The 10,884-nt window shown below is 51.6% G+C and overlaps 1 protein-coding gene across 2 annotated transcripts; it reads left to right on the forward strand.

Moving 5' to 3' along the window:
• The first annotated feature begins 561 nt into the window (after nucleotides 1-561).
• Nucleotides 562-3,880, forward strand: HAND1 (heart and neural crest derivatives expressed 1). 2 transcript variants are annotated; one of them, XM_046668212.1, is made up of 2 exons: nucleotides 562-1,320; nucleotides 2,938-3,880. In XM_046668212.1, exons 1-2 carry the CDS (start codon nucleotides 769-771, stop codon nucleotides 3,040-3,042), a joined length of 657 nt encoding a protein of 218 aa, XP_046524168.1. In that variant the 5' UTR covers nucleotides 562-768; the 3' UTR covers nucleotides 3,043-3,880. The 2 variants fall into 2 exon arrangements, with proteins under 2 accessions (XP_046524168.1, XP_046524167.1); XM_046668211.1 differs by having other exon boundaries at nucleotides 606-1,320; nucleotides 2,941-3,880.
• The last annotated feature ends 7,004 nt before the right edge of the window (nucleotides 3,881-10,884 follow it).

Here is a 10,884-nt window from a genome sequence, read left to right on the forward strand (position 1 = left end):
AAGGGCCGGGGCCCTTAGGGAAGAACGTTAGGGACCTAGGCTGCCTCCTGCGGCGCCCTCTCATCTGACTCTGACGACAAACGGAGCAGATGGAGCTGGGGACTGGTAACCGCTAGCGTTCCTATTCGGAATTCCGGAGGGTCTAGAAACAAGAACCTTTCTTTCTCTGGGCCTCAGTTTTCCTATCTGTAAAATCAAGGGGTGGGCTCTAAATGAAGACCTTCTTTTCCCTGGACGATTCCAGGTTCGTTTCCTTGGGTCCGCGGGGAGGGGGTGGCAGCCACCGTCCAGGGCGTTGACAGGCCTCTGCCTCAAGTACGTAGCCCCCGCCTCCACCCACAAGGGAACTGGGGGATGGGGGAGGGGCGGAGGCGGGGCCGCCTCCCTGTCCCCGCAGGCGGCCTCGAGTCGAGTGGCGCTAGCTGAACTTAAAACCAGGGACGGCCACCCCCCTTTCCTCCTCCCCGCCCCCCTGCCATTGGCTCCAGGGAGAGGTTGACATCAAAGCTGCGGCCTTATATAAGCCAGACTCTGAAGGCGAGGCCGCAGAAGGGTTAAACAGGTCTAGGCATCCGCGTCCTCGCCCGCGACAGAAACAGGCAAGAAGGCGGCGGGCTGCGCGTCTCATCTTCAGCCTTGCCCCGGCCTCTCCCAAAGCCGGCGCCCACCAGAGCGCCGCCCCAGAGCCCACGGGTGGCCCGGGCAGTCTCTGGGGCGCATGGGGCGGCGCTAAGCGGGCTGGCGGCACAGGCCAGGGGCCGCTCCAACATGAACCTCGTGGGCAGCTACGCACACCATCACCACCATCACCACCATCACCACCCGCACCCTGCGCACCCCATGCTCCACGAGCCCTTCCTCTTTGGCCCGGCCTCCCGCTGTCACCAGGAGCGGCCCTACTTCCAGAGCTGGCTGCTGAGCCCCGCTGACGCTGCCCCGGATTTCCCCGCCGGCGGGCCACCGCCCACAGCCGCGGCGGCCACCGCCGCCTATGGTCCAGACGCCAGGCCCGGCCAGAGCCCCGGGCGGCTGGAGGCGCTCGGCGGCCGCCTGGGCCGGCGGAAAGGCTCAGGACCCAAGAAGGAGAGGAGACGCACAGAGAGCATTAACAGCGCGTTCGCTGAGCTGCGCGAGTGCATCCCCAACGTGCCGGCTGACACCAAGCTTTCCAAGATCAAGACTCTGCGCCTGGCCACCAGCTACATCGCCTACCTGATGGACGTGCTGGCCAAGGACGCACAGGCTGGCGACCCCGAGGCCTTCAAGGCAGAACTCAAGAAGGCGGATGGCGGCCGCGAGAGCAAGCGGAAAAGGGAGCTGGTAAGTCCTGGGGCCTGTAAGCTCTAGCCAAGGGCGCGGGCGCCGTGAGCACCCGCAGGCGGTGTACGCAGTGGAAGGAGTCCGAGTTGCCGTGTGTGCGATTTTGAGAGGCTTCGGGGAATTCTGAGACGGTGGACAATGTGGGATTGTGTGTGTGGAGGCAGGCAGATTTATCTTTGAATTCATTTGTAATGTGGGATAGTGTTTGTAAGACTGTGAATGAAGACAGAATTTTAACATTTTCGGAGGAGCTCATAGAGTCCCTTTTAAGAATCTGTCAGAAGCTTCAGACCCCAAGAAAACTCACACTTCCCATATGGAATTGCTTCCAATTTCGTGGTCCGTCCCTGGGCTCTCTGGAAGCCGGGTTAAGAATGCTGTAGGAGATCGTTACTTTAATTTGCCTCAGTGTGAATCTGTGCATATGGCCTCCGTTGCTGTTTTCAAAGAGCCTTTGCTGGAGTTTACTTCCATTATTGTACAGAGAGGGAAACTGAAGCCCAGAGCGGGATCTTACGTGAAGGCCACCTCCCCGAGGAGTCAGAAACGGAGCTGGGCTAAAACAAGTCAGGTCTTCTCCTCCCAGTCCAGCGCGGCGTTCCACCGCTCCACTCCCCGCGGGCTAGTTCCGAGGGCCACCTTGATGGTTTTGTGTGTAAATACCGACAAGCAAGAGCCAAGAGTCTCAACCACTTCTTTTGGCTTTGGAGATCGCAATCCCTGCTCGGCCTTTCTCGATGCTCCAGTGAGGGCGACACTTCCTGGAGCTCGGTTCCGCTGCTCCAGGGCTCTGGGACCTCTGAGCGCGGAGATCTCCAGGCTGGCGAATTAGTTTCTCTAGGTTGGTGCGCTCGGGCAGCCGCGCGCATTGGAGCTGACTTGTGAGCCCGCCGGGTTTTTTCTGACCCGCAGGGGCTGTGGTAAATTAGGTAAAGCTCACCTGGGGCACACGGGGAAAGACAGATAGGCATCCAGTCTCTAAACTACCGCCCGGGGCTGGAGGAGATACAGGCCCCGGCAACGCCTCGATGGAAGGAGTTATTGGGCGTATCCCCACCCCCTGCTTGTCGCTGCCTCCCTCAAGTAGCACCTCTTGGTTCCTGCTAAGAAGCCTGCAAGGGGGATGCTAGGCCAGGCTTCCTCCTCCATCCTTGGCTTAGCCATCTGAGGCTCCCAGCGCAGGCTCCAGGAAACCCAACCCAGTATCCATGCCCAGATGCTAAACTGGGTTTGAAAGCTCGTGGGAAGAGAGAGGGGAGCAGGTCTGCGAGTGGGAAAACTGTTGATTCCCACCCCTCCCATTCCAGCCCTACAGTCTTCTCTTCGGCACCATAAAGCCAAACCTAGGTGCCTCAGTTTCACCAGACACAGAAAATTCTCATTACCAAACCTCCAGAAGCAGCCCAGCCTATTCCAGCCCCGGGAACTCGGCGCATAAAGGCAAATTTATGAGCCTGTTTGCCTGTTTTGCAAACAAAAATCCGTCATTTATTTAAAGGCTCCCAGTTACCGCTCCCAACACCTTTTTACCCCACCCCATTCCATGCCCAGGCGATTGGAGCAGAGAAATTTAAACCTGTCTCTCGCCTCTTTCTGTGTGTGTGTGTCCTCCGGCAGCAGCAGCACGAAGGCTTTCCTCCTGCCCTGGGCCCAGGCGAGAAGAGGATTAAAGGGCGCACAGGCTGGCCACAGCAAGTCTGGGCGCTGGAGTTAAACCAGTGAGCCGAGGCCGGCGCCAAGGACCCCGCCACGGCTGTCCGACCCCGGAGCCCCCGGAGGAGAGGAAGGCGGCGGGGAGTGCCAGGCTCTGGGTGCCAGGCTCATAGGGGCGCATCCCGCCGAGCCTCTGATGCGTGCTGGCAGGTCGCTGGCTGCAACAACATACTTGGATCGCACGTGCAATGTCATTTGAAATTGTTTTTAATACATTAAGAGAAAGAGAAATATATATATATCTACCCCCCTCCGCAACCAAGAGAGCTGCTCTTGGAGGCACGATGCGGGAGGGAGGGACTGCAGGACCCAAGCGCGCTAAGACGCACCCTTCCAACCCTTCTGGGGCGAATTTAGAACCCCTCAACGCCTTCCCCACTAGCCATCTAGCTTTCCTTGTCATCCCGTGTCCGCTTGGAGTCAAAACCCTCAGACGCTGTCTTCCCTAATTAAAATGCAATAAGAGGAATCAATAGTTTTCTGCCAGGGAAAGAGAATCGAACCGGGAAGATGGAGGGCTGCCTTTTGTTGTTCTCCCTCAAACAGTGGTGTTTTTATTTTATTTTATTTTTTTGTTGCTGCACTTCCGACTTTGTTCCAAGGGAAATGCTCTTTGTCTCTCTTTGTCTCTCTTTCTCCTTCCTTCCTTTGTAAGTAAAAACTTTTCCCTACATTGAAAAGTTTTTATGTATTTAAACTACCTATGTGCCTGCTGTGCTCAGGTGTTTGTCTATCCTCCCATCCCCTCCCTTTTTCTACCTCAAATCTATATGACCACTCACTGCCCCCTCCCTTTGCCAAAGCAGTATCTATGCTCTTGACTAATAAAACATTTTCTGAAATTGGAGGAAGCCTGTGTGATGTCTTGGTGGGTATCCCCACTGCGCTTCATGGTTTCTATGGTTTCTGCTAGGTGGAAAGCCTCCTGTTTCTACTTCCCTTTTGATAAATGCCAAACCAAACCACAAATCAAGTCGAGGGGAGGGGGGCAGATAAAGGATTTATTCCTGGAAGGAAGAACAAAGTTCTCCTTAGAACATAATGAAGGGATAGGATAACTGTAGTAAGCCCACAGAAAGGAAAACTGGAAACGAATTAGACCCAGAGAGGACCGGCTAGGATTTCTGTGGGTCGGCATTGGGTCTTGTCTGGGTTAGTATGCACACCGGTGTCCGCCGGCAGTGGTTTGGGGTTATTGGCAAGGCGGCCTGTCAGACAAAGGAGCGGCATCCGCAGTGTAGCTGGGAAGAGAGCTGGGTCGGGTATTAAGTTCACGTATGTGAAATTCTGAACATATAGGCGTACGTGCAGTGGTGCAAGAACTCACATGGAGCCCCTAGGCTGTGCGGGGGCCAACCAGCGTCTGCTTAGCACAGCTCCCAGCACGCAGTAAGGACTCAACAAATCGTAGCAGCTATTATTTTATTCGCGAGTAAAATAAGCTTGCGAGTGCTTATGGCTAAATTGAGACATTTACGTTTCTCTCCAGTAACAAAACACTCAACAAATATTTGTGAGAGCACGTGGATTTGTGCAAAGGGATGGGGGTATGCGCACGCTAATTTGGGCACTTGTACAGGAGAGCTGGTCTCTGAGCCCCAAATGCGCACGCGTGGCTGGGTGTGGGGGTGAATAAAAGTGGTTGCATTTGCCAAGACGCGGATGCTTGCTGGGCTAAACTGGGGCGGGCAAACACAGGCTACGTGTCCCTGAACAATAACGTACAAACAACTGGTTTGGTTTGCGCGCAACTGTGCGCCAGGCACTATGCTAGGCGCTTTTTTGTCTTCTAGCAGCTCCCGCGATTGCCCGAGGGCACGCACGGTCTGCAGGGCTTGCACGGGTCTCCGGCGCGCGCTGCCAGGAAGGCGCGAGGACGCGCGCGGGTCTCTCGGCGCTTTCGGGCTCCACATCTGGAGCTGGAGGCCCTCGGCTTGGGGCCGACCAGGAAGGAGACCCCGGGCAGCTCCGGGGCCAGGCGTGCCCCAGGCGCCTCGTCCTGACATCGGGGTGAATATGGAGCCTCATTAGTTTTGGCTGTAAACACCGTGGCAGGGCCTGAGCGGCCACGCAGGCCTTTCCGGACGCGAAGGAGTTAATAAAAGGTGTTTTATGGGAGCGAGGAAACGGCGGGGGGAGGTGTGAGCTTTTCTCTACTCTTACCCCTTACTTTTTTCTTCTTTCCCTCTCGCCACCCGCCGCCAGATCAAACAGGCCGGCGATTTAACTAGGGCAACACCTCGCGGTAATGAGCCGTCCTGGCACACCCCTCCCCCGGCCTCAGTACCCGGCCCGAGGCCCCAGGGGCCCCTCCGGGAGGAGCGGAAAAGAGTTTTCTCTTTTTTTCTTTTTCTTTCGAAGAGCTAGGAAGTCCCTTAGGAACCCTGGCACGCACGGGGCAACTGAGACTCAGGGAGCAAGCCGATCGAGGTGTCCCAGCACGGAGGAGACCTTATCTGGATTCGAACCCAGGACTCCAGTCTGGTTTATAGAACGTGCAGGGTGCGCAGCGCCCGCGACTATTTTTAGCACGGTGAAGTATCCTAGGCACGGGAAGAATGCGCACTGGGTCCTGCTTTCCTGTAGTCCTGGCCAGTGGAAGGGGAGAGGGTACCGAGGGGTACCGCCTGCGGCAGCCGGAGCCGAGTGTGGCATAACCAGGCCGCCTCATCCTCATCAGAAAACCCCTTACAGCCGGCCCAAACCCTGTTTGAGAAGTCGGGGCTAGAGCCTCAAAGTCAGTCCCAGCCCTGTCGGGTCGCAATCTTAGACCTAGGACCTGGGAGCTGAGACAGGGGGCCGGTGCCCATTGAGGGGGTTACTGGGATGTCCTCCCACTTCCCCCAAGCCTTCCTCCAGGGGCCTAGAATGCCCGAGCCACTTTTCCAGTCCTTACTCGCCAGCTGGAAAAGCCAAGGCCTCAGAGAGGAACGGAGTTCCTCCAGGTTTCACGAACCAGTTTGCGCCGGGATCTCCAGACTGGAGGTCCAGGTCTCCTCGACCCCACCGGCTCTCAAGCCTCCACCCTTCTTAGCCCTTCCTCCTTCGAAATGGCCTCAGAGCCTGGCGTTTCCTTTGTTATTGTCTCCTAGGGTTTGATGCGGTTTGTCAGAAACCCACCTCAACCTGGATGTGGGAAGCAGTGTCACTATTATTATTTATGAAGTAAGGACATCACCTTTTTTTTTTAATCTGGGGGAAAAAAATTATTCCACTTCCAAGGTCATGAGCTTAAAAGTGAATTCCAGGAATTTATGTAAGGGAGTACTGACTGATGTTACGAAGCTTTACCTACAGGACTGTTCTACTAAAGAGTGAAAATAGGAAAGGACCCTGATGTGTGATAGGCACAGAACTTATTAAATAAATCCATCAGTACATTGGGTTACCTCTAAGCCGCTAGAAAAAATATGGGAATTGATGTGGAAATTGTTCACGATATATTAAGTGGAGGAAAAAACCCTCCCAGGTTACTAAAGACTGTCCTTTGTGACCTGCTTTATATAAAACTAACTAACCAACTAAATATCATTCATGAAGAAAAAGTGGAAGGATATACACCGAAACATTTACATATCTACCTCTGAGTTGTGGGAATAAGGATATTTTTGCCTTTCCTCCTGCTTAGCTATATTTTTCTACACTTTTTTTACAATGAATAAATATTACTTTTGCAATAAAAAATTAAGCTGCAATTTCCTTCAAATTTCTCCGGTGGGCAGTGTACTTTCAGTGCACTTTATTCAACATATATTAATTGAGCGCCCACTTTGTGCTAGGCACTGTGGGTTTAAATATCATGAATAAGAAAGAATCCTGATCATTACCACCAATTAACACACAATAGTAAATATTTGTCTTGAAGAGGTTACTATTCCTTCCACACAGTAAATATAGTCTTTTTTTTTACATTTAAAACCTATTAATGCATGAAATAATCATAACAACAACAGTTATAATGTGTAAAGGAAACTGTTTAAGCCCTTAGCATGCATTATTTCCTTTAAGCCTCAGGGGGACTGCCTAAGTTTGAATCGGAGGCAGCTAAGGCTGAGACGTGAAGGACTTTGTTCAAGGTCACATAGACGGTAAAAGTCAGGTTGTGCTTGGATCAAAGGGCAGGTCTGGCTGCTTCCAGAGACCGGGTTTTTCCCCACATCTTGGAGCACCTCCGGGGTGTGTGTGTGTGTGTGTGTGTGTGTGTGTGTGAATGTGTGTACAAATGCAGCCTCCTTAGTCTGAACTTTCTTGGTCCCCAAAGTAAGGTAGAGAAAGAAAGAAAGGGGTTTGTGAAGATCTGGGATTCTAACTCCAGCCTTCATCTGGAACCCTCTTCCTCTGTGGGATCCCAGAGTGGACCCCACCTATAAAATGAGGAAGAGGGTGGGCTCCTCGACGTCTAGGTTCTTTCTGGACTGTAACACTGACTCTAGGAATCGACTTTGTGCGGGTGAAAAACTCAGCATGTTACTCCTTGCACCAGCCTCTGATGTTTGTATGATGCATTCACCTCTCCTTGGTACTTTCATTTCCATAAGCACATTTTTCTCCCCATAAACTGGAAGGCAACAGGGCAGAGTTATGTTCCTTATGGACAGAAGGGGAAAAGAAGACCCAGAGAGGTGAAATGACCAGCTCAGGGTCACACGGCCAGTCAGAGCCTAAGCTGGGCTTGGAAGGCAGCTGCAGATCTCAGGCTCGGGGCTCGCTCAGAAAAGCCTCTGTATTCCTTCTCTTCGTGCAACCAGCAGTTAAGCTTATGGTCTTGCTAAATCCTCATAAAAGAAACGAAACTAAGAAATCAGCCAGTCTCACCTTTAAATGAAAAGTGACTGGGAAGAAAAAATATGCAGGCTTTAAAGTGTCTGAAACCAGCCTCCTGATTTAAACCTAATTTGTTTGAAAAAAAATTTTTTTCAGCCGAGAGAGTTTTTACAGCTGAGCTCTCCCAAACCCATAAAAAACCAGGTTTATATGGGCAATAGTGAAAGACTCTTAACTACAATACACGGCGTCTAATGTAAGCAGACATAGACACTCTATAAAGCTCCTACAAATGTTATTACAACAAACAGAAATGCACATTTATCCCCACAGAATGGACAATGGAAGGCATCGGACTTTGGAGGAATTCCAGAAGTCTTGTGTTCGCTGAAATGTTCAAAGCACCCCATAACAATGGGACCTCAAATATCTTTACCCCCCATCCAGACATTTCCTTTATTTTACAGAAGGGGAAACTGAGGCCCACAGAGGGGAGGGACGTGCCCAAGGTCACACAGAGAGTTGTAACCTTCTTTTCCGTCTACTTAACACCTTCAACTTCTAGTGCAGGATATGGAAAAGTACAGTAGCCAAGAAACTCTGTACGATTTACTGAACACTTAGGAGCCTCAGTTTCCTCATCTGCAAAATGAGAGAGATCGTGACCTCAACTTCCTGGGGTTTGTGAGGATTGAATGAGATAAGGTGTGCAAAGTATTTAGCACGCTGTCCACGGTAGAACTATTTTTATTATTTTATTTAATCCTCACAATAGCTTTGGGAGGCACAGAGGATTTATTTTGGTTTGTTTGCTTGTTTTGGAAAGTTGGGACCTATTTCCCACAGGCACAGAAGGTTGCATTGACTTGCCCAAGGGCACACAGCTAGTGAGTGGATTCCTGGTTCAGAGCCCTTACATTCCACATCATTAAGGTAGACGGAGGGGACAGGCAGGCTGGGGCAGTGGAATTTCTGAAAGCCTCTAAGGCAGTAGAAATATAATGCACGCCACAAATGTGAACCACATAGGTAATTACAATTTTCCTAGTAGCCACTTTAAAAAAGTAAAGAGAAACGGGTGAAATTAAATTGAATAATGTATTTTATTATATTATTTATATTTACTTAATTAAATGTCTAAAATAGAATTTAAACACGTAGTCAATATAAAAATTATTAATGAGATCTTTTACATTCCCTTTTTCATGCTAAGCCTTCAAAATCGAGCGTGTATTTTGCACTCACAGCACATCTCAGTTTGGACCACATTTCAGACATTCACTAGTCACACGTGGCTAATGGCTACCATATTGACAAGGCAGGTCTTAAAGCTCATGTGGCAGGAATATTAAACCTGGAGTTTTAGTTAATCATATCAGTAAAGAGCCACCATTTACTGAGCGCTTACTGTGCAGCCGGCAGCAGTGCTCCACATATGTGGGCTCATTTACTCCTCCTAACGACCGCAGAGGGGAGTAACTTACTCACAGGCACGTGACTATCAAGCGGCAGGGCTGGCTGGCAGACCCGGGCCCTCTGTCTCCCAGACCTGCAATTTTAGCTGCTGAGTTCTATGACTTCCGGAGACGTCAGCAGGGCTGTAGTTGGGCAGTGAGATGTGGAGAGTCTCACCCAGGGGGTGGAGCCCTGGGCTCCAGATCCAAGTTGGCCAGGAGTCAGGTGACCTCAGGCCAATGATCCTCTTGGATCTCAGTTTTCTAATCTTTAAGATGGGCTAAGAATGCTTTTCCTCAGCCCACAGAACTCTTGTCAGGCTAAAAGAGAAAAAGCTCTTTGAAAGTGTTTTGAAACATAGAGAATATAGCACAAGAGACCAGGCCAAGGTCAACAGGGAGGTCTGGACTGGCTCCCAGGCCTGTCCTCACAACCAGATGAGTTAGTTAGATGAGCTGTGTGCCACTGGGCAGGTTTCTTAACCTGGCTGAGTCCCAGAGCCCTCTTCTGTAAAAGGGAAAGCAGAACAGGTCAGAGATGTGACAATCCGACACTGATAATGATTGGAAAGCTCTCAGCCCGGCCCCGAGCAGGCAGTAGTAGTTACAGCTACTGTTGTAGTTGGGGTTGGGCTTCAGGGCCTGATATGGAAGCAACAGGGAATGGCAGGGAAGAGGATGGGAGCATGGCCTTCCCCAGCCCCCTGAGGCCTGGTCTTTGGCTCAGGGTCGTATTCTGGCTGTCCAGTGGAGGGGTGTGGGAGGTGTTTGTGGGAGTGTGAGAAGTTTGTGTGGTGGGGGAAAAAAGTGCTAGACCCAGTGGTCAAGAGATGGAGGTTCAGCCTGCTGTGTGTCCTCAGGCACATCCTCTCCCCCACTGGACCTTTGTATCATCTGTAAAATGAGGGGGTGGGATCAGAGATCTAAGTTCCTTTCTGCTTTGACTGTCTAGATTTTCACAATGGTCGGAATCAAGGCATTCACCAAACACAGCATCTGTGAGGGGGACGGAGAATACCCCTGAGACTTGCCATGTGGCCTGGGGCTGTCACTGACTACGGGGAGGGTGCCACCTGGTGGCCACACTCCCTCCTCTGTGTTCCTTGTAGAGAAACCAGCCAGGACTCTAGACTGCCCTATGCAGTGACCCCAGAGCCCCAGGGCACACTTTTTCTAACTTCCTTTGGCAGTTCAGGGGAGCAGAGAGGAGAACCAGAAAGTTCACAGAGCCAGGAGTTGTGGGCATGAGGCTAACTCCCGAGGGATGTTGGGGTTTCCCAGTCCAAGCTCTCTGAGGCCTCTTCCCTAAGGGCACCATGGAGCAGGGGTCTGTTTCCTTACTATGTAAAGTCTAAAATGCATCACCCATCTTCTTCTGTTTCTTTGGATAGGAGCCACTGAACAAAGCACAGTCTTCTCTTGGTCATTCAAAATCCTTTTGCTGCTGCTGCCCTGGGCTAACGGAATGCAGAGGGGTGTTTCCCTGGTACTCAGTACCTGGTCTGCTGGGAGCCCGAGTTCTCCGAACAGCTTTTACTCCTCTTCCATCTCCCCACTCTGTTGATATTCTACTTCCCTCTGTGGTCGAGGTTGCACGGTACACAAAGGAGTCACACCACCATGGGTTCAAATT

This window comes from Equus quagga, chromosome 7 (genome assembly GCF_021613505.1).
Source record: "Equus quagga isolate Etosha38 chromosome 7, UCLA_HA_Equagga_1.0, whole genome shotgun sequence".
Classification (NCBI taxonomy): Eukaryota; Metazoa; Chordata; class Mammalia; order Perissodactyla; family Equidae; genus Equus; species Equus quagga.

Bases quoted from the DNA above. Each gene is read 5' to 3' on its own strand.
- HAND1 (XM_046668212.1), top strand. From the start codon at position 769: ATGAACCTCGTGGGCAGCTACGCACACCATCACCACCATCACCACCAT. The intron at 1,321-2,937 runs GTAAGTCCTGGG...GTCCTCCGGCAG, and splicing joins GCAAGCGGAAAAGGGAGCTG to CAGCAGCACGAAGGCTTTCC.